The 24,874-nt window shown below is 36.7% G+C and overlaps 1 protein-coding gene across 1 annotated transcript in view; it reads right to left on the bottom strand.

The window, feature by feature from the left end:
- The window catches only part of SPOCK1 (SPARC (osteonectin), cwcv and kazal like domains proteoglycan 1), a 759,531-nt gene that overhangs the window by 436,770 nt on the left and 297,887 nt on the right, over positions 1–24,874 (bottom strand). The window contains exon 3 of the mRNA XM_072629860.1: positions 23,302–23,347. Coding sequence (XP_072485961.1) covers positions 23,302–23,347 — 46 coding nt within the window. The remainder of the gene's footprint in view (positions 1–23,301; positions 23,348–24,874) is intronic.

Here is a 24,874-nt window from a genome sequence, read left to right as displayed (position 1 = left end):
TTCTGCACCATTGCTAACATGCAGATATGTGGTCTGCATTCTAAACCCTCCAACAAGGGAGCCCTCCATCCGAGGCAGCCTACTGTACCCTTGGCTAGTTTTTCCCCAACAACACATTCTTCCTATAAAACTTCCACCTTTGCTGCTAGCTCTATTCTATAGAATAAAGCAGAATAAATAATTTCTGTATTTCTTTGTTGACTAAAGATAACTATCATTCTCCTCTCCTCCCTCAGCTCTTCTTTCCTTCAGAATAAATATCTCCAGTTCCTTCTTCATGGATTATTCCAGTCTCCTCACTAGTCTCATCTTGGCAGTTGGTGGCACAGTGCCAGGCCCAGGATCAGGAAAACCTGAGTTCAAATATGGCTTACGACACTTAACTAGCTGTGTGACCCTGAGCAAGTCACTTAACCTTTGTTTGCCACAGTTTCCTCAACTATAAAATGGGGGTGATGATAGTACTTACCTTGTAGAATTTGGGGGAGGATCAAAAGAGAGAATATTTGTAAAGTACTTAGCACAGTGCCTGCCACATTATAGGTACTATACAAATGCTGGTGGCTCTACCCCTCCCACATTCAGTACACGATTCATAAAATCATGTACCTAGAGCTGAATATGACATTTTATATAGGGGCTGAGCTGAGCAGAGTACAATGAGACTATTGCCTCCCAAGTCTGGACACCGTGCCTCTTTTAAATCAGTTTAAGGTAATATTAGCCTTTTTATTTTAATTCTACTTTTCATCTTGGTATCCCCTATACCCATCTCAGTGCTGTACACATAATACAAAACATTTTAAATGAAACTGAATTGAATTGACAAGTGATTGACTCTCCGTGTAATGTGAAAGAGGAAAGTACAGGAAACCCGCTGAAGGTCACATGCTGTTTGTTCTCACTTTCTACTGACATTGAATGGTTGATCCCTGTGATTCCTAAGGGTTCTGATTGTATGTTTTGATTTCACCTCCTCTTATTTCCCTTCTCTCCCTTCTATGGGAGAGACTTTAATGTGTAGAAAAATGGGGAAAGGGAAGAAGGAGGGACCTAAATAAAAGTAAGTAATCTGCCTCTAGATAAAAATATTAGTTATCTGTTGTTCAGTTGTGTCTGACTCTTCATGACTCCAACTTGGAGTTTTCTTGGTAAAGATATTGGTTTAACCATTTCCTTCTTCACTCATTTTACAGATGAGGAAACTGAGGCAAACAGGTTAAATGACTTGTCCCAGTCACATGGCTGGTCCGTGTCTGAAGCCAGATTTGAACTCAGAAGGATGAGTTTTCCCGACTCCAAACCCAGTGCACTACCTAGTTGGTCATCTCTATTGATTTAAGTGCTATAGAGTCACTATGTCCTAAGGCAAATTTAGGAAAACAGAAGTAGGTGGGAGTTATGCCTGCCTTATCAATAGATTGAAATGCTAGGTACTTTTAACACTTTTTTTGTAACATCACAAGATTTGGAAAAATCTGCTTTAGTTCTTATATTTACAGATTATCAGAGCCTGAAGGGACTTTAGTAAAAATAATTTAGTCTAATCCTCTCATTTTTATAGAGGAAAATACTTTCCCAAAGTCACTGGGAGAGATTGGCACAGTTGATATTCTAAAGCAAGTGTCCTAAGTCACAGTCCAGTGCTCCTTTCTCTCTTCCAAGCTGTTTCCAAATCATGGCAGACTTTTTGTTTCAGTACTTTGCATACTGATCACTAAAACATTTTTTAAAAAAGATTAAAGTGTAAAAGATGTCCTCCCTCTCACATGGGATTCTGCATCGCTAATTCATAGCCAGAACAGGAGAGAGGTTGGGGAACTGGGTAGAGGACAAGAGACCACCCACCCAAATCACAGCTAATTTGTTTGTATGGCAATGGAGGCTAAACATATAACAAGCCATTTTTTACTAAAATTATTCTTTGAATGACACAAAATAGAAAGTTATATAATGAAACTTGAGAGAAATAGCACAAAATCAAACAAGAGAAAATTTAATAGGTACCTACTATGTTCCAGCACTCTGCTAGGTACTTGGCATAGCTTGATGGTTAATGCTCCTACTTCAAGTCTCTCTACACTACACTCCATCTACTCAATTGTTAAATAAATCTTCCTAATATGCAAGTCTGACCCTGTCATCACTACCATCCCATTCAATAAATTCCATGATTCCCTATTGTCTTTTGGATCAAGTAAGAAAAACTGTCTGTCTGGCTTTTAAAACCCTTCATAACTTGGCCCCTTCGTACTTATCCAGTCTTCTTATTCCTTCTTTCCCCTCCAAAAGAAATTGAGGATATTACCAAGATAATGACCCTGGGAAGGTGGAAAGATGGTGGTACCTTTGATAAAAATAGTAAAGTTAGGAAGAGGGGAAGGTTTGGGGGAAAAGATGAGTTCAGTTTTGGACATATTAATTTTGAGATGTCCATGGAACATCCAGTTTGAAATGCCCAAAAGGCAATTGGTGGTGTAGGACTGAAGCACAGGGGAGAGAATGGTGCTGAATGTAGAAATCTTTGAATCATTTTAGATGACAGAGATAAGAGTTCAACCCATGGGATCTGATGAGGTTACTATGAGAGAGAAGTAGGGACAGCCTGGGAGGAAACCTTGGCTAAAGCCCAGTTTGGAGACATAATGTGGACGATTTGCCAGCAAATGGGAAGAAGAAGATGAAGGCAGGTGGGACAATAACCAAGAGAAGGAAGTGTTCAGAAAGCACAGAATAGAGAGAGCATTCAGGAAGAGAGGAGTAATTAAGTGTCAAATAGTGCAGACAGGCTGAGAAGGACAAACACTAAGAGAGTTTGTCTATTTGGCAATGGTTAGATGGTAAGTTTGAAAGCCAGATTGCAAAGGCTTGAGAAGAGGAAAGGAAGCAGATGCAGTGAATGTAGATAGCTTTTTCATGAAGTTTAACTGAGAAAGGAAAGAGTGATAGAGGGAAATACTTTGAGGGCTTGGTGGGGTATGAAGGGTTTTTCAGGATAGAGGAGACAGGCATATTTGAATGAAGTATGGAAAGAACCAGTAGTTAGGGAGAGGTTCAAGATTAGGGGGGAAGTATATTGAGGATACAATCTTCTAGAGAAGACAGGAGGTGATGGGATCAAGTATATATGTAGAGGGAATGGAACTGTTTACCTCTTGGGGAAAGGAAGCAAAAGTGGGAAACAATGTCATGGGGTTCTGAGATACAGATCCTAGAAGAAGAATCACTTTTGATGCTGACTATGACTATCTCTGAAAATCAGTGTCTTCTGTTTTCTCAGGCATTAGATCCAGTTCCTAGATTCTTACATTCTAAAAAAATTTGAAGGCCATTGAGTGGCTAGTCAGAGAAGGGAGGCTTGATATGTAGGGAGGGAAGGGAAACGAATAACCATTTATATAGGGCCTAATGTAAGCTAAGTGCTTTTACAAATATTATCTAATTTGAGCCTCACAACAACCCTTAGAGGTAGGTGCCATTATTGTAATTCCCATTTTACATTTGGGGAAACTGAGGCAAACAGATTAAATGACTTGCCCAGGGTAACACAGCTAGTAAGCATCTAACTCTGGATTTGTGCTTGGCTCTTCCTGACTCCAGGCTCGCTCTTTCTACTGCACCGCCAGCACTCTGTTGTATATTAGAGTAATGACATTGTAGTTACCCATGAAGCCTGGCATGCAAATGATCCTTCATCTCTAGGAGAATATTCTCAGGTGAAGAATAATCTCACAGATAAATTAGTTTGATCCTGCAGTGCCATCTGAAAACATTGACTAAACATGAGTGAACACACAACAATCTTGCCTTCCCTGCACTGCCTTGCACAAGGCAATGGAGTTCTGGGAAAGACAAAGTTCTCTTCTTGCAGTTTCAGAATTTTTTACCAAAATAGCTTATGTTGCCTGCCCAAGACTGATTTTGTCAGGACATGTGTAGGATATACTCGAAATTAAAGGCACAGCTTTTCTTCTTTTTCATCTATTTTAGTGAACAGCCTGAATAAGCCTTGTGAATTTGGGGGAAAGATGCCTAGATCTATCAAGAGATCAATTTTTACAAATTCACTCTTCACAAGGGACCACCACTGTCACTGGTGCTTTAGCTGAGACTCTTCTAAGAGAATTATTGGCATTTTACAACAGAAAAAGTATCATTAAAACAGATAGCTAGTAACAATCTAAAATGTCCATTTATTCCAAATTAAAGTTATCCATCTGGGCTCTGAAAAAATTCCCTGACAAAGTTACCTTCCCTCTAATGATGAACATTTTTATTTTAGCAGTACTGAGTCACAGTCCTTCTCAAATGAAACCCCATCAAGTTGAATTTCACATCCAAACTGGTGCTTTCCTACATGAACCAAAGCATCAGAGGAGCTAAATTCCTCTGTGTGCCCTTGCTCCAGGATAGCCTGTATCATATAAAACTTCATTCCAAAGTCAGTCAACTGCAAGAACTGTTACACAAATGATTTTCCTTTTTCTCTGGCCTCCCCCAGAGGCAGCCTAACCTCAGTAACACTATGAGATAATTTTTTTTTTCCAAGGCAGACTTTTTGAACCAAACTTTGTGATGATTCACAAAGGCTACTGCTTCATCTCCATGAAGTGAATAGATTTATTTCCACCACCATCAATCCCCTCCCCCCCCAAATAGAGTTGCCTTTCATAGTTTTTAAAACAGATCAGTGTTTTGGGACATGGTAGAGGGCACCCAAAATGTCTCTACCTTAATCCTCTTGCTCCAAATTCCTTAGAGCAGCCTTCCCTACCCCAATTATCACTTCTGAAATGGTAAAATACAACCTTTCTCACAGCTGATTTGACTTTTTAAGAAGGGATTCAAACAAAGACTACAATTCCCCTGGAGGAAAGGGTTGTTGTACCTGGCATCAAGTAAATTTCATTTTATTGGAATTAAATAAAAGACAGTTGAACAAGAATAGGGATATACAAAAAATTTGGTGTAGAGACACATCAAATCAACAGGAAAAAAGGGATAAAACATGGGCTTATAAACTTTTTTAGAACAAAATGGAAATATAAAAACTCATTTTCAAACATGTATCTTTGATGCACATATTAAGTACATACAATATTCTTTGATCAATGAAACCAGAGAAATAACTCTGCCTGTCTTCTACAAGGCATCAAATAGGAAGATATCTGCTTCATCAAAGATATCTTCCATTGCTATGAATGACATTCTTCAGAGTCTGAACAGAAGGATTCCTTATTCATCTTTAGATGCTCCTATTTGACACTGACATTATAGTGAATATATCAAGCCTCAGAATACTACAAGACTTCTTGACAAGGATCTATACCACCCAAAAGGACAATCTAATAATCTATTTAGGAAAAACTAAATGAATAAAGAATACCTATTGTCCATTCTATGACATGCAGTTGTAGGAATAGCGCATTAAGTCAGTTCATTGGTCAATATTTCTTGGCAAGCAATAGAAAATGGACAATGAGTTTGCCCTGAAATCAAAGAGAAAGGAGACTTAATTTTGGAAATAACACCATGTTCCAAATCATGCCAAACTGTTCATCTGTTTTTAAAACAGATAAGGTGACTCTTTGTTCTTGAAAGCTCTTTCATCAGACCACTAGCTATGACAATTGGAGCAGCTAAGTGGTACAGTAGATAGAGCACCAGTGCAGGAGTCAGGAGGACCTGAGTTCAAATCTCACCTCACACACTTGTTACTCACTAGCTGTGTGATCTTGGGCAAGTCACTTAACCCCAATTGCCTCATCCTGGGTCATCTCCAGCCGTCCTGATGAATATCTGGTCACTGAATTCAGATGGCTCTGGAGGAGAAGTGAGGCTGGTGACCTGCCCAGCCTTCCCTCACTCAAAACACAGTCAAGTGCAAGTCATGTCATTATTTCTGTGATGGCATGGTCTTCTCAGCAACGAAGGACGAATACACTGTAAGCTATGACAATATAATAATGATGCTCCAAGCATGTGCCTAATGATGATAAGGTATAAAAGCAAAGTATATAAACTATCTAAAATGATAAAGTATCTGTTGCCTGAATACTAGCTTAGCAAACGCAGAGAAGCTTATCACAAGGTTAGTCATAGAGAGATTTTTTTTTTTGCCAAAGTAGGTGGTAATGGCCATTGAGTAAGTTACAAAATAATTGCAATATGCATCAATGAATGGAGTACCTACACTGAAAAAAAATCAGAATTTTTAATGATGATCACAATTATACATATACACATCTATTCAATAAATATGAAGAGAATGACCCAATGGAATACAAAGACCTCTGAAGAATGAAAATTGCAACTTGTGCAAATGTTAGTTTATGAATTCATCATGGGCAAAAATAAGTCACTGTTATATTACTGATGATGACTTATGCATTACCAAGAAATGGTAAAAGAAACATCATCCAGTATCTATGGTTAGAAAAAGAAGTGAGCACAAATGAGAGTCTAAGTGCTTCATGGGTAACCACAACTGTTGAACAACTCCCAGGAAAGCCTCCAAAAGTGCTGGGTAAATACTTGGAAGTATGATAAAACAAGGGAAAGAGTACCCACATCACTGAGATCATAGAACCATCTACGGATACAATGCAACTGGGATTGTCATTCTTCCCTGTATCATTCCTACTTCATCTCAGTGTTCACTCTATTTTCCTAGAATACTCTTTATTAACCTCCGAAATTCTGCCTATCCATTAAGATCTAATACAAATACTTCTTTCACAAAGCTTGCCTGGCTATGGACCAGACCTTCAATAATTCAGTGTGAATCAACACATGCATTCATGCATTCAACCCGCACATATACACACATACACACACGTACACCCTTCTTTTTTTAAAAGATCACATGATTTCGAATTGGAAGGGAGATTAGGAACATTCTTTTCCAACTATCCTTTTCATAGATAGAGAAACTGAGAGAGTTTCTTCCCCATTATCACACAGGTAATAACACACAGCAGAATCAAGATTTACACCCAAGTCCTGTGACCCCAGACCAAATGCACTACACATTGGCTCTCTGAGGACCTCTTCCATGCAAGGCATTGTCATATTCATCTCTGAGTCTCTCAGCACCCAGCACAGAAAATATATCCAGGAAATGTTTATGAGAGGAAAAAAAATGTAATGAAAAGGAAAAGATGGTAAAAATGGAAAGAAGAGGAAGGAAGAACATAATATAGACCATTAAGTGGAAGAAAAGAAAGAAGAGCACAGTGCGAACTCTAAGTGTATAGGACATCGAGTGTACCTGGTGGAGAGTGGTATAAGCCACTGAAAAAGTTTCAGTGGTTACTCAACGGTACCTGGAGGAAAGAAAGAAATGATATTGGAGGGGAGGGGAAAGAGAGAAGAAGGGGGAGAAATTCTAGCAAATATACGCTGAATTAATTCACAGAAGGAACAGATAACTGCCATTTGGGTTTGAAGGGAATGATTATTAACTCAGCAGAGAAATCCTCTTTGCAAAGCTCACCCTCCAGGGTTTTGGAGCAAAGAAAGAAAAGAGAATGAAGAAAGAAGGAGAGAGGACAAACAAAGAGCATAATATTGACTGTAATTGGAAGAAAAAAAAGAAATTCATAGTACAGATTCTAAGTATTAAGCAAGACATCAGTTATACCTGGTGGGGAGTGGCTCCAACCATTGAAAAACTTTATGTGGTCACTCAGTGGTACCTGGTGCTATAAGTGATTTCTCAGGGAGTTATTTTTCTATAAGAACCTCAGGGCTTCTCATCCTTTGCGCAACGAGAAGGATAATCTGCATTTGTCTATCACATTGTTCACATAGGGAGTAGTTACCTAATTCTCAGTAGGGCACACTTTGCAAAGAAAATTTCTTAGCTGAGTTAATAATCATTCCCTTCAAACCCAAATAACTATCTAATTTGGCATGAATTTGTTGCAATCACAAAGGAAGCAATATGTTATCCAAATATTCCTGTAGAATTCAGAGTCGAAAAATCTTGGATAAAAATGTAAAGTTGATAGCTATTATCTAGCGATGGAAACCTTAATGACACATGCTTAAAAACTAACAAGTTAAAGATATTCTAAGAAAGCCAGTCATTTTCCTTCTAACTGCTGTATAGTTAATTATATTGTGATAACTGCTTACTTTATGCAGTCCTATTGCCCAAAAGCTCAAACAATAATTTTAAACAAGGATTGAAATTACTGGTAGCCAACTATCACTTGAACTTCTTGTGAGGAGATGAAGAACTAGGCTAAGATAAACTGAGAATCGCTCAACAACAAAGCCCAGAAGTCAAAGCAGAATCAGACAGTTTCCTCCATGGAAAATCCTATAGTCCAAAAGTCAAAGCATGAAAATCTCTGCCTGCTAAAAACAGTCAATGACTTCTAAATGGATGAAGTTAGAACTCTTTAAACTGGGAGTCAAGGCCAATGATATAAATAATTTGATATCTGAGAGTATTTCAGTGATATTTAAGGAAGCTTTACTGGCATCTCCAGCAGTAACAAAGAACACAACAATGTGTATTATGGAAAATATTTGGTTAATTCTGGACCCTCTTGACACCTCTACAGCATCAAGTCTCAGCCTTGTTGTCTTCTTGTTTTGGGTTCCTGTGCTGTGAGGTTCACATTTTATTAAATATTTCATTAAGGTCTTCCTACTTTGTCTTTCTGACGACTGGCCATTTTGAAAAACTGGGACAATTTACTCTTTTGTCTCATGTAGTTATTTATGATTTCTTGAAATATAATTCTGGTTATATTTGTCAAATGGAGCAACTTGACTATACCTTATACCCAAATCACTCTGACTCTCATTGGTTGGCCAATAATAGGTCCCAGCTCAAGCTGGACTTGCTCATTGTTTGGGTTTTGATGACTCAGAATTAGTTTAAATAGCAGTTGTATCTGTTCTGGCCAGAAACTCTGAGGGTCTTCCCCTCTCAGATTGATAATTTTATGAAGGCAAAGAGGATCACCTTTTGTCTCAATTCTTACCCAGCCTTTAATTACTAAATAGGTGTTGCCTCAGACAAACTGTGACCTGGGAAAGACCTTACCTTAAAAAGGTCAAGGTCTCCCATTGTATTGGGGGGCCACCACTAGTCATCTTGACCTAGGTCTTACCTTTGGACTCTTATGGCTCTAGAGGAGAAAATGAGGCTGGTGACTTTGCACAACTCTCTCTCACTTAAAAACAATTCACTTGCAAGTCAGGACACCACCTTCTTGAGGTCATTGGTCCTCTTCAAGAATAAAGATGAAGGACAAACAACCACAACAATTGGCCTTTTCAGAGAGGAAGACTTCTGATGCCTCCTTTGGTTTCTGAGTTTCATCTGGGAGATTTTGGGGGACTGGATTGTGGCCCAGCTGTTTTACTCAATTTTGCTCCATACTAGACCACACATGCCTACTGATTTTCAACTTCTATCCCACCCCCAGGTTCCTACCCAAATCCTCTCTGTCCTTCAAAGCCTGGTTTGTCCCACTTGTTCCAAGAGGTTTTCTCTGCCTGTCCCTAAGTATCAATAATCTCTGCTTCAGTACATTATTCAATTTTCTTTTGCCTCAGCTTCTTCATCTGTAAATTGGAGACAATATTATTTTCATTCTCTGCCTCACTGGGTTGTTGTAAGGAAGTGATGATATAATGTATGTAAAGTACTTTGACTATAATACTAGATGACAAAATGCTTGTTGAATTGAATCACATAAAGGTAGGTTATTATTAAAAATGTACTAGTACTTGAAAAAATAAAAAGTTCTGTAAAAAGTAAGGTATTACTATTGTTAAACATAGGCTGTGAATACAAACTAAAGACAGGGATGAAAGGGAAAATTTGCCATTCAGCTACAGCTACAGAAAGTGTCAGTCTCTACCTGGCAAGATGATCTCCTCTATAAACCATTTAGGGCAATCAAAAGGAAAAAGGACAAAAGATAGTTGTCATTTCCTAGGGGATTTAGACAGAAAAACATATATATTTTTTAAATTGGTTCATCTGTTTTACCCAGGTAACTGATCTCGGAGTGGGCGTTATCTGCCTTGGAAAACCAAAAGGACTCCAGCTATATAAATCTGGTCCCAGATCTACTTTCTTCCTCTGCTTTAATGCTTTAAACACTGCTCCAGCTCTTTTCACAAATTTAATACAACAAACCTTGATACATGAAGCTTGCAGAGTCTAGTGGCATGGGTGGTTAATACACATGTGAGGTTCATTCAGTCATACATGAGATCAGTGGACACTCATTAAGGGCTTTCTGTATATTGAACATTGTTCTAAATACTGAAGGAAACAGAAAATTTAGAAAAGACAGGGTGTTTGCCCTTAACCACAACAACTTTTAGCTAATCTAATCTTTACAACAATCCCTTGGTGTAGGTACCACAGAAATTACTACGATTTTACAGATGAGGAAATTAAGAATCAGAGAAATAAACAGCAACAATAGCTAGCAATTACAGTGTTTTAAGGTTCACAAAGCCCCTTTTTTACACGTTATCTCATTTGATCCTGCTCTGTGAGGTGGCTGCCATTCTTATTCCCATTTTACAGATGAGGGAACAGAGGCAGATAGAGGTAAAGTGACTTTCCAGTGGTCACAGAACTAGCAAGTATGACAGATAAACTCTCAAACCGGATCTTCATTACTCCTGGTCTAGTGCTCTAGCTACTAGGCATACTGCTAAATACGTCTATTGTGTTAAAATAGAAATATCTATAATGCCCAGCATTACATAATAAACATATTAGTAAGTATTCAAGAAGTATTCTGGAACACAGCTTTAAAAAATACAGGAACAAGGTGTGGTTAGCCAGGGACTGAATGTATCTAATGAGGGATTGCTAATGAGAGAGAGAGAGACAGAGAGAGAAAATTATAATACATATATATATAAAACTATATGTTGTGTATGACTATGATTCCAAATGTGTGTGTGTGTGTGTGTGTGTGTGTGTGTGTAATATCATGAATAATATCAAGGGAACTTTAAACCAAAAATAAAAGGGGAGGGAAAAAATTGCTCACACTGATTTCCCAATACCCCAAAACCTGCTGAATCTCAAATACCACTGAGAGAAACAGGAACGACACAGAAAAGGATTATCACTTAGAGGACCAGTGATTCACAGGAGCAATAACCAAGAAGACAGGCAGTAATAAAGCTTATCACCCCAGATGTATACATAGCGTCTTAAAAATATTAGAGCGGTATTAAGCTTTAGGAACTTTAGTAGCATAAAACTTACACTAAGACTTTTGGGGCGTCTTCTATTTAAGTGCACAGAGTAAATGGCAATAATAAACTCAATAAACAAGGGGACAAAGAAGTAAACAAAGAAGACAAATTCAATTACTGAGACAAGGGCAGACAAGGTGAACAAGGGCTCACAACTCATACATGTCCATAGAATTTTATAGGGGAGGGTGGGGACCAGTCCAAATCAGAGCCAACTAACTGCATCCTACAGCAGGAAGTAAGAAGAGCCCTGATCCAGCGGATAGAGTCTTTTAATTGAAGTCAAGAAGACCTAAGCTCACATTCTGCCCAAGACACTTAATAGCTAGGGACTAGGGACAAGTCACAAAATCTATGAGAGATCTAAAATGTCAAGGGGGTGGTTATTACAGTATCTATCTCACAGGTTGTTGGGAGGATCAAATAAGATAATATATCCTGTGCTTTACAACCCTTACAATGCTAAGTAAATGCTAGCTATTATTATTATTAGAGCAAAGCTGGAAAGATGGTGACAATATTGGGGCTATTAAATGTGCCAATGACAGAGAAAGATTCTCAGATAAGGGAGTTCATCATTACGTATCAGCTCATGTAACGTGAGTAATTGGATCACTATTATACCATAAGGTGTTCTATCCCATTTACTGAACCAGGAGTATCTATTACCTGACAAAACCTGAGAGAAAGTCTATGGAACTGTTCAGCTTATAGCAAGCCACTATCAGATATCTCCATATACCAACTCAGTTGGTACTCGGACATTATTCCCCAAAGTAATTTATTCTTTCTAGGATTAAGCTTATTCCTAAATGGAGTATCACAAGTCCTCAATCAAATATCCCTTCAGGGGGCATTAAAGAAAAGTCAGTTTTGGAATATCTCTATTTCACATCACGGTGTGAATTCACATAATACCATTGCGAATTTCTATATGTCTTTACTACAAGACAATCTCTTTTTAAATACAAAACTTTTCTGCAACCATGAAATCACATCAGAATTTTTAACTCTGTAGAAATAAAGGAGGGTAGGGATAGTAGTAACTTCTTACTGCACTAGGAAGGTTGTTTTTTAACTTCATCATTGTTTCGTTTTATTAAAGGGCATAAGACACTATACTTTCTGAGACTCCAGTTTATGATTTGTCAAATTATGTCACTATAGATATAGCAACCACCCATCTTTACTGAGCAGCACAGAATATAATTGATGAAATCTGCTAGGACTAAAATTATAAGTGAAGGCTGCTCTTCACCCTGCTTGTTCCTTGTATTATCCATTATTTCCTTTATAAATGACTGGAATGCCTCCTCCCTGGGTTTCAGTGTTGTTCAGTTGCCAAGGTCTTCATTGTTGGACCATAAAGTTGTGAGCTGACATTTGCCAGTAGGATTTATCTGAATGGATCCAAAATTGAAAGCTAGAAAAGTAAAGGGAGGGGGTCAAGCAGACGGAGTAGGACCATCCTTTCTCAAAGAGAAATGCCAGCCCCTTTGTCAAGCTTCGGGGGTGGCTAACAGAACAGTTTTATATACAAGGGTCTTTGGCACAGGAAGTCCGAATGTGAAATCTAATAATCACTTTTCTACTCACCCAAGGCAAACTACCATTTATGTCAGGTATATGACAAAGAACGCTCATTTCATTCATTTTACCATGCCAGGGGAGGGCACAAACCAGTTAAAAAACAGAAGCATTCTGATCTAGCCCTTTTTTTTGGACTGTATTTTCAGGACTGGTTAAAAAAGAACTCCGCCTTTTAGCAGACACGATGTTTTAGTGGGAATTTGCTGCCAGAAAACACAACTCAATATTTACTACTTATGTGACCATGGGTTAGTCACAACCTCCTTGGGCCTCAGTTTCATCTGTAAAAGGAAGGTGCTGGAATAGATAGATAGCCTCAGTTCTAGCACCGCATCACTGATCATCTGATAAGAGGACTTAATCATGGTCAGTAGCATCATCTTCAAACAGAGTCAATGATGTAGAGCTAAAACAGACTTTAGAGTTCATCTAATCAAATCCTCTTATTTTACAGATGATAAAACTGAGGGCCAGACAGGTAAATAGTGTGGTAGATAAGACAATGTGAGCTTAGAGCCAAGACCTGGGTTCAGTAGCACTTCAGGAACTAGCTGTGTGATTCTGGGGAAGTTACTCAGCTTCTCTGCGCTTTTCATAGTTCAAATCCTGGTCCTGTTCTTTGCTTTATGAGACTTTAGGCAAGTAATTTTGCCTTTTGGGGCCTCAGTCTCCTAACCCGTAAAATAAAGGATTGTACTGGATTCCCTTTAATGGGCTTTCTGGCTCTAAATTTTTGATCTTATGAAATGAATATAAGGAACGTTTTTCTTGATCATTCAGGATCACCATCATGAATATTCATTGTTTTACTCTTTAACAGCGATGTTCTGGAGATATATTTTGCATGACTATAAATATATATACGTATATATGTAAAATTGCTTGCCTTCTCAGTGGGTGGAAGGGGGTAGAGAGAAGGAAAGAATTTAGAACTTAAAATTGAAAAAAAATGAATGTTAAACAACACAATAATGTTCTCAAGGACTATGGGCATGGGTGGATACAATTCTTATATTTTTTTAAAAAATCGTTCTGCCCCCCCACCTTGCTGTTAGCTGTTGTTTCTTATTCTTACTGTAATTCATGTCCCCTATTGTTTCTAATCTCCTGCCTCATTTTATAACAATAATAGTAATAATAAGCATTTATGTAGCACTTTAAGGTTTGCCAAGTGTTTTACAAACATTATCTCATTTTGTTCTACTAATAACCCTTGGAAGTAGGCGCCATGATTATCTCTGCTTTACGAATAAGAAAACTGAGGGAAATAGAGTCTAAGTGACTTTTCCAGGGCTACTTACTCAACTACTAGGTATCTGAGACAGGATTTGGACTCAGATCTGTCTGGTTCCTTGTCCAGCCCTCTGTCCACTGCATCCCCTAGCTGTCAGTTTGACATGATCATCTGAGTTAGGGTCTGGTTAAAGTCTTTCTTTGTTATTATATTGTGATAAGGAGAGAAATGTAGGTTCTCTGAAGCTATGACTAAATAATGCAAGGTCCTAAGAAACTACAAATTGACTTTAAGTACTTGCCCAGAGAGAGGCCATGATTCTATAATCCAAGGACAGCCTAGCCAAATTCAAAATTCACCATGACATTAAGTGACATTTTTTTTAATTGTAGCAATTCAGGCAAACTATTTACTAGAGCATTGGATGGGTTTTGATTTGCATTGGTGGTCAAAGTGCCCACCACTGATAAAAGTCAAGGCTTTTGTGAAGAAATGAACATTTTTGGGTGAGGGTCTATTTCCCATACCTCTTGGGAACCACTTTGGTTTCTTCAAAGCTCGTGCCTCTGCTCTGAATGCTTTAGCTTACCAGAGACCAGATCACTAGGTAACCAGTGCAACTGTAAATCCTTGCAGATACACAATTGTCATGCCTACTTTTACAGCATCACTTGAGGAAAGCATGTTTAGAACCTTCAAAGTGCTACAAAAAAAAATGATGAGATTTTATTGTTTGTTGGAGTTGAGATTTCAACATTATAGGAAAGACTCTGATATGGATACAATATACCTCCATTTTACAGTCTTAGAGACTTGCCTAGAGCTCTGAGATAACTTGGCCAGAGGCACGACATCTAGTGTCAGAAGCATGACTGGAATCAAGGTCTTCCTCATTCTGAGCCCACTTCTCAATCCACTACGCTATATGCAGGACCTGTATTCTAATTTATTCTCTGGTATCTACCATTGTAATCTTTGACAAGTTAATTAACATTTCTAGATCTCAGTTTCCTCATCTGTAAAAAAAGGAGATTGGACAAGATGCTCTGCAAGGTCCCTTCTAAGTCCACATGATGGATGCATCACATCATCTTTGTAATAAACTGCGTCTCCTGTAGAATAAATGTAAGATCATGGAGAGTAAAAATTATACTTGAAATTCCTTAACTAATCCATCAAGTAGACTACAGTATCTTTAAACACTTATAAATAGGCTGTCTTTAATTTGTTTAATTTTTAAGGCAAATTTGAATTAATGTTTTACATCATTTATATTTCTCATTTTCTCTCTCCATCCTCCCCCTCACAGAGAGCCATCCCTTAGGGAAATACAAAAAAAAAAGTGGGTGGGAGGAGGGAAGAAAAGGAGTTTAGTAGAATCAATGAACACACTAAAATATCTCACATCACAAGCAATGGTCCATTCACACTCCTAGTCCTCTGTATGTGAAACAAAGCAGAGGATGCTGTCACTTTCTAGAGCTCTTTGCTGCTGCTAAATCTGTTTATTAAGACAGTGCAACATTCAGTTTCATCTGCTGTATCGCGGTTGTTTTTATCATTAATCTATAATCCTCATCACTCTGTATATTGCTTTCCTGGCTCCACTTCCTTTATTGTGCATCAGTCCATGCGTATCTTCCCATGCTTTTCTCTATAACACTAGGTATGGAATCCCAGTGATAGAAGCATGTGACAAAATGACAAACTGGGCTCAGTCTGTCTAACAGAGCTCATTGAAAGACCCAGGGTCAGACTGAAAAGTCCAAATTCATATTAACACTGCCATTAGGATTAGATTTATATAGCAAGAATATGTCTCATGACTGTGCCTCAGTTATATAGTAACTCTAACAATGGACTATGGTGGGGATCCCAGGCCTGCCAAAGAAAGATTTCCTATGTGATTTACCAGGCTGTAATAGAGTCACAGAGCAGGTTGGGAAGGAGGAAGAGAAGGAAGGGGAAGGAAATAAGCATTTACATAGCACCTATCATGTGTCAGGAATTGTACTAAACACTTTCAAAAAATTATCTCATTTGATCCACACACAACCCTTTAAGATAGGTGCTATTATTATCTGAGGAAACTGAGGCAGACAGAATTTAAGTGACCTGTCCAGGTACATCTCTAGTAAGTGTCTGAGGTTGGATTTGAATTCAGGTCTTCCTGACTCCAAGTCCAACATTCTATCCACGGTGCCACCTAGCACCCTCATGCCATGAACCAAGGGACTCAGGGGAATATACTTCACTAAGCTGATCACAGGAGATTATAAGAAGTATCTATTTCCATACAAAATTAAATAATAGAATTATACGTGATATAAATTATATAATAGAATAAAGAAACATTCTTAGGAACAGGGTACGTCACATCCACCCTAAAAAGTAACAAATAGGCGTGATTTACTTTCATTCAACCACCATTAATTGGATTAGTCCTTACCTTGTCTTACTTTCCTAGGACGAAGAAGAAAGATGCTAGGTGGCACAATGCCTAGAGCTTTAAGTCAGGAAAACCTGAGTTCAAAACTGACCTCAGATACTTTACTAGCTGTGCGACCCTGGACAAGATTCTTAATCCTGTTTGCCTGTTTCCTCATTTATAAAATTGGTTAGAGAAGGAAATGGCAAACCACCCCAGTATCTTTGCTAAGAAAACCCTGAAAGGGATCACAAAGAGTCAGACACAACGGAAAAATGACTTAGCAATAAGAAAAATAAACTGCGTCTTTGGCTGCACAACAAAGGGCCACCACTTCCAGTCAAATTCTTTTCCTCTGAGGTCTCTGGATGCTAGGAGGTACTCCGGTTTGGTGACCTCTCTCCTGTGTGCATGATCTCTCCTCATTTTTCCTCTTGGATCTCCTTTTGTAATCTCAGTCCCAAATGATGTGGTCTCCTTGACTCAGGGGATAAATGACTCCAAATATCAGCAGTCTATGCAGGTTCAGGCTATTTTCCTCACCTCTAAAGGATGTGTAATCAATTTTATTTATTTTATTAATTAAATCAATTAACTTATTAATCAAAATCAACTTTTTCTTATAGCACAGTAATATTCCATTACATTTATGTATCATAATATTTTTATCCCTATATTTCCAATCCATGGGTCTCTTTTTTTATTTCTACTTCCTTCCAACTACAAAAAGTGCCTCCATAAACATCATATTACATGGAGGGTTTTTCTTTTTGTCATTGATCTCTTCAAGATATATGTCTATGTGGGAAACAAAGGAAAGAGCTCTCTTTCCACAGGGTTAAAACTCCTCCTAGCTTTGAGTGATAGTAGCTGTGACCTAGCCCTAGGTCAGGTTAAAGGTCAGCTATTTGAGGGGAAGCCGAGCAGAGAGGAGAGCATGAAGTCACGTGGCCAATGGATGGTGTGGTGGGAAGTTCAAACCTGAAATAGTATAAAGAGCTTGCATTGGTCTAAACATATTGTAGTCTTAGGGGCAATGAACGTAGAAATTAATAAAAGCTTTCCTGATTTCACGACAAGTACTGTTCTCTGTCTAAGGTGAGCATGTTTCTCACAGCTGGGGACTTGTTCTTGGTAGTCCTAGTAGTGGTATGTCTTGGTCAAACATTTGAGTCACTTTATGTGCATACTTCTAAATTCTTTTCTAGAATGACAATTGCCAAATGACAGCTCTTTGTCCCTTGATGTACCTTTCTTTCCACAACTCCTCCAATATTGAATATCTCCAAAATTTATCATCTTTGCCAATTCATCCAGCATGAAATCTTAGGGTTGTTTTATTTCCATTTATTTTGCATTAATATTTCACATGATTGTTAACAGTTTCGACTTCTTTTAAGAAATGGTCTGTTCATATCCTGTCACTACTTATCCATTGGGAAATTGCTTTTAGTCTAATGTATTTCTATGAGTGACCTATATGTCTTGGATATGTCATTTAACAGAAATATATGATACAAAAGCTTTATCCCAGTCACATTAATTTTGTTCCCACAAAACCTTTTCATTTATATGCATTAGAAGTTATTTATTTTTATTTTTTCATAATTACTTCTATCTCTTATTTGATTAAGAATCCAAGCACTAGCTAGAGCTGGGAAAGGTACATTATCTGGTTCTCTTCTAGTTTCTTTTATGTCATGATATTTAACATTCAGGTCATATATCAGTTTTGAGTTTATGGTGGCATGTGGTATTCTATGCTAATCTCAATTTAATTTCTGCCAGATAATTCTTGTCAAACATGAAGTTCTTTCCTAAGTAATTTTGTTTCCAGGCTTATAGAATACTAGATAAATCAGTTTGATTATTTCTGTTTCTTCCTCTTCTAGGGTGTGTCATTAATATACTGTTCTATTTTTTTAAATTAATACGAAATGCTTTTGATGGTTACAGTTCTATATTTTGAGATATGAAAGTGTTATTACCCCCTTTTTGCCACTTTTCCCCTACATTTCCTTTGATATTAAAATCTTTTGATTCTCCAAATGAATTTTGTTTGTATTTTGTCTGGTTCTTGTTTGTTTAATAGGTATGAGTAAATCTATGAATTAACGTCAGTGGTATTACCATTTTTAATATGTTGGAAAATCCCAGACATAAGTACTTAATGTTCTTCAAATTATTTATGTTCATTGGAATTTCTTTAAGGTGAATGCTGTAATTATATTTGTATAAATCTTGAGTATGCTTTGGTAAACTGATCTCCAGCTATGTAATGCATTTGGGGCTTATCGTTATGATATTCCCTCCTGGGTATTGATACTGCTGCATGGAATTATGTTTGATTTTTGTGTTTCATTTTGTCGCCTGCCATTTTACCGAAGCTTTTGTCTCAACTAGTTTCTCGGCCAATTCTCTAAGAATCAACATTTTGCCAACAAACAGGGATATTCTTGTTTGTTCATTGCTTATCTTCATACCTTTAATTTCTTATTACTACTGATAGCATTTCTAGAGCCATGTCAAGTAACACAGAGGAAAGGATCTTCATATTAATCTTGAATTTTCTGGGAAATCTTCTAGTGTTTTCCCTTTGCTTCTAATGCTAGTTTTTGGTTTTATACATATTTCAATCAAATTAAAATATCCTTTTCTGCATATGCCTTGTGACTATTTTTTTTTTTTTTAGTGTAAAAAAAGTTTGTCAAAGGCTTTTCTGATCTACTGACATGACTGTATGGTTTTGGACACTTTTGTTCTTAATATAATTAATTATGTTAATTATTTTCTAATGCTGAACTATCCTTACATCCCTGATATAAATCAAACTTGATTATAGTGCAATTTCCCCATAAATAAATTGCTTTACGCTTTACTCCAGAATTTTATTTAAAAATTTGGAATTTGTATTTATTATTGATGTGACTCCATCTGGGGTTGTCCTGACAAAGATACTGGAGCGTTCTGCCATTTCCCTCTCCAGCTCAATTTATGGATGAGAACCTGAGGTAAGCAGGATTGTGATTTAACTGGGATCACACAATTACTAAGTGTCTGAGGCCAGATTTGAACTCAGAAAGATTAGTCTTCCTAACTTCAGTCCCGGCACACCATTCACTGTGCCACCTAGCTTCCTTTTTAATTAGATTGGCTAAAATTTCATCAGTTTTGTTACTTGTTCCAAAATACCAACAACCAGTCCTGTTTATCAGTTCTATAGTCTTTTTGGTTTTCACTTAATGTAATTATCCAGTAATTTTCTACATTTTCTTTTTGTTTGTTTGTTTATTTGGGTTTTGATTTATTTCTTGTTTTTTTTTTATTTTTTAATCTTTATTCTCTTTATTAAGCTTTTCTCTTCTATTTTGTTAATATGTGGTTTTAGGTATATAATTTTTCATTTGAGGACTGCTTTCTGCATTGTATTAATCACGATATTTTGTCTATTCATTACCATTGTCTTTCGCAGTTATTAACTGTTTCTATGATCTATTTCTATGAAATCTTCATTTATTTTCATTGTTCAGGATTCCATCATTAGATCTCCATTTAGCTATGTCTTTTACTTATATTCCCTGTGTTGATTACTATTTCTACTTTTTTATATTTATTCATAATTCTCTGTACCCTAGTACGTGAATGAATGAAAAAGCGTTTATTAACAAAGCACTGTGCTAAACACTGGTGATAGAAACAGAAAATTAAGACAATTCTAGCTCTCAAGGATTTCAAATTCTAATAGCAAGAAATAACAAATGGACACACAGCTTTTGCTACATGATCTACTTTTCGTAAAATTCATATGTATCTTACAGAAATTTATATATTCTCTTATAATCCCACTCAGAAGATACCATAAATCTTATAGCTCTAAATTTTTGGACAGTTTTTTCAGTTCTATATTTTCTTCTTCTTTATCTTTCTTTTAGATATGTCCATCTCTGAAAAAGAAACATTAACTCCTACTATTATGCTATATTTTTTTTTATTCAATTAACTTTTTCTTTATGAATTGACTTGATAAACCAAGTTATTTTAAAAGAAATCAGTTTGTATCAGAGAACAGATAGATTCGAAATAGTTGATATGGAACAACTGAAGGCAAGTTTTGTAGGACTGGAACCTACCATTCCAGAGAGCAATTTGGACTGTGCCTAAAAGGCATTAAAACTGTACGCACCTTTTGATCCAGCAATACCATTGCTAGGTCAGTATCCCAAAGAGATAAAAGTAGGAGGGACTTATTTGTGCAAAGTATTTATAGCAGCTCTTTTTTCTGGTGACTAAGAATTGGAAATCAGTATAATGCCCATCAATTGGGAGCTAGCTGGACAAGTTGTAGTATATGATTGTAATGGAATATTATTGTGCTATAAGAAATGACAAGCAGGATGATTTCAGAAAAACCTGAAAAGACTTACATGAACTAAGAAAAATGAAGTAAGCAAAACCAGAAGAACATTGTACATAGTAATAGCAAGATTATATGATGAAGAACTATCAGTGACTTACTATTCTCAGCAATACAATGATCTAAGACAATTCCAGAGGACTCATGATGAAAATGCCATCTGCCTCCAGATAAAGAACTGATATTGTCTGAATACAGACTGAAGCATACTATTTTCTTTGTTTCTTCCTTCCTTTCCTCCTCTCTTTCCTTCTTTCTCTTTCTCTTTTTTTAATTCTTCCTCGTTTGAATCTTGAACAAAATGACTAATATGGGAATGTTTTATCATATATATTTATTTTTATATATGTATATATAAATATATATATTTATCATATATAACCTATACCATCTTAGGGAAAAGGGAAGGAAGGATGGAATTTGGAACTCAAAACTGAAACAAAAAACAAGAAATAGTTAAAAATTGCTGTTATGTACAATTTGAAGAAAAATTATAGATAGATAAAGGAGAGAGAGAGAGAAAGAGAGAGAGAGAGAGAGAGAGAGAGAGAGAGAGAGAGAGAGAGAGAGAGAGAGGTTGGAACATAGACTTCTATTAAAATAGAAGAAAAAATAAACATAATACTTAGCTGGAAGAAAAATTAATGATTAATGGAAAATATTATGTATAATGGAAAATATACATATATTACATATAAGTAGGCCTATATTAGTGAGAAATCACATTGTTACATAACTATTTTCTCTTTTTGTTCCACCATGAATCAAGAGAAAAGCCATGGAAATCAAAGGCAACATAGCAGGGTTCTCTAGCTGATAGGGAATGCTTTAAAAAAAAGCCCAACTAAAGCAATCTCTCATTAACTCTACCCACTTAAAATCAATAGAGTAACTATAGGTATGATGAAGAAGAGATTCTAGAATCACACACAACGTGCTAAGATATTCCACTAAGTAAGGCACATAGACACCAGGATTAACTGAAGCAACAGTAAGCAGATTCAGATTCCTCATGCCACATGCATTGAGAAAATGACAGGTAGAATCATCTAGACTATTTTTTTCCTTTTTTCTTTGCTTTTTAGTTCAGTATGTAGTGGGATTTAATAAATTAAAAGCATTTAAACAAATAAACACTATTTTATTACTTGATGGATATGTAGAATCTAGAACACCAATTTTGTTTATAGGGAAGACAATGGCCAAAGACAACAACTTGTAATGATCAGAGAAAGAGAGTACAGAGACTAGAAAAACAGCCATACATGTACTTTTGTACATGCCAAACAAACATTTTCTTTACTTTTGCACATCTACATGAACACCATTTGAGCATGAAATGCTCAGGTTATAGAACTATATGGCACTGTTCAAGTAACTTAAGGCACTTCCTGTGCCTCAGTTTCCTCATCTGTAAAATTTTGAGGTTATTCTTGATAGCCATATAGTACTAAATTTGTGATTAATCAGCCAATTAACAAGGCTTCATTAACAGTCCACTGTATACTAAGTGCTAGGGAATCAAATACAAAGAATGAAGCCATCCTTCCCCTCAAAGAGCTTACATTGAAATGCTGGACGTAGCAACTATATCTATTAGTATACACAGAATAAATAAGTGTTAAGAGAATGAATATAAATAAATACAAAGTAGCTAGATATGATTCTACAAGCTAAAGCTACTATGCATAAGCCACGGACCTTTGTTATACTGATATGTATTTTAACTTCTTCTAAAGAAGCAGTATATTGTTTGTATTAACACCTACAGAAACATACTTGATCTATTATCTGTAACAGCTATGAGTAGGAGCAGTGACTATTCCAAATGATCCCTTTTGAAGAGGAAGCATCTATGGATGCTTCAATCTCCCAAGCTCACTAGCAAATCAAGAAGGTTGAAGTGCAATGGATATATCTATTTGCCTCATTTCTCAATCAAATTCAATTCAATAAGCATTTACCAATTGTCCACAAAGTGAAGGTACAGAATACCGAGGACACATAGATGTAAAATGACATAGACTCTATCATCAAGGACTTTATAGCCTATTAGGGGGAGAAAATTTGTTTCTGAAAAAGCTAAGGATTTTGTATCTGAAAGAGCCGAAAATCAGATCCTACACATGCTACAAATAATTTAAGAATTGACTAATTTAGGAGAATATTTTTAACTACTATGAAGTGGCTTGGTCAATTAAATTAATATTGTTGAATAGCCTCAGCGAAAACATGAATAATTTAGCTAAAAGCTTTCAGTCACGCTGGCCACCTGCCTTTAAAGGGAGGTATTTGTAGAGCAGGCTAAAAGTACATAGTAACCTCCTATACAGAGACTAAAGTAGCAGCATTTTAACACCCACTTTGTGGTACTGTCACCCTTACCTTGGTCAAAGGGCTTGTTTGGATTCCAGTTCCTGAAATAATCATCCTACAAAAGAGAAAAATAGAAAGCAAAGACAAGATTTACAAGGGCTTCCGATATAATTGCCTAAAAGCATAATTTCTCCCCACATCTCCCAAAACACACAAGAAGTCAGTAAGTTTGGACATCTTTCTTCAAAATGGGTTTTGGCACAATGAAAAAAATGTTAATTTCTTCTACAAAAATATTTTCCAAACTTTTAAAAAATGAAAATTTTACTTCAAATTAGTTCATCTAACATGAAGATACTAAGGCCAGAGGTATAAACCAACTTATCAGTGAGAAGCATATACATCACAGATCAATAGTTCATCCCTCCATCCATCCAGACTGACACTCCACCATTCCTTGGGAGAATGTTTCATTAATTGCTGTGGCAAAATGGATGGATGGATGGAAGGATGGATGGATAGATAGATGGATGGATAGATGAATGGATGAATGAACAGATAAATAAATGAATTAATTAATGGCTAATCCTTCTTTCATAAGCCTCTTGAAACCTAACTAGGCTGGTCCTTAGATCCCAAATATATGAATCCACCACACACCAACCCACCAAAGCCTCACTCCACTGGAATTACTTTTGAAAACTTATAATTAAATCTGTGCCAATAAATGTGTCCAAGGAGGATTTAAGAGGAAGAGGAAAAATATTTGCCATAAACGAATAAATGATACGTTCAGTAATGAATCACTACCCTATCTCATGATTAAGCCCTTGGTAATTTGACTATAAACATTTTTTTTAATGTTGGGGCATTTAACTCCAAGCGCACCTACTCTGGTTACGTAGGGTTGACATGACTTAATATTTTGACGTAATTATTAAAGTATCAGTGGTAACCACAGGGATAATCAGCCATGACTAGTTTGAACTTCATTCCACAGAGCAACACTCTCAATGGGCCTTGTAATTACAACTGACTAAGGAATTCATTGAACAGTTATGTGGAACAGTGGATAGAGTGCCAGGCCTAAAGTCAGGGAGATGAATCTTCTTGACTTCAGGTCTGGCCTCAGGCACTAGCTGTGTGACCTTGGGCAAATCACTTGATTTTGTTTGCCTCAGTTTCCTCATCTATAAAATGAGCTGGTGGAGGAAATTGCAAACCACTCCTGTATCTTTGCCAAGAAAACCTCAAATATGGCCACAAAGAGTCTAAAACAACTGAATATAAAAAACAAAACAAAACAAAACAAAGGAATTCATTAATTCATAGACATAGGTCGAGGTGTTCTGGATCCTGTTCATACAGGCTTACCAGAGCCAACTGTTAAATTTCCAGTTTGAGCATTTACACCTAGGAAATTGGCAAATGCTACAAATCATGACTTGATTTGTTGTTCTGTTGATTGACTAGACTTACAAAACTGATGGGGGTAAAAGTTAATGATTTGAATCAAATTTAAGTGTATCCTACATCTTCACTCCACCCTCACTCCCAGACCTGGCTATTAAATATTTACCAGTATTCCACTGGATATAAGACTCTTAGCTTACTTCTTCCAAACAGCATTACCTTTCTACCA

Source organism: Notamacropus eugenii, chromosome 1, assembly GCF_028372415.1.
Source record: "Notamacropus eugenii isolate mMacEug1 chromosome 1, mMacEug1.pri_v2, whole genome shotgun sequence".
Classification (NCBI taxonomy): domain Eukaryota; kingdom Metazoa; phylum Chordata; class Mammalia; order Diprotodontia; family Macropodidae; genus Notamacropus; species Notamacropus eugenii.
This window is presented reverse-complemented; position numbering and strand designations above follow the sequence as displayed.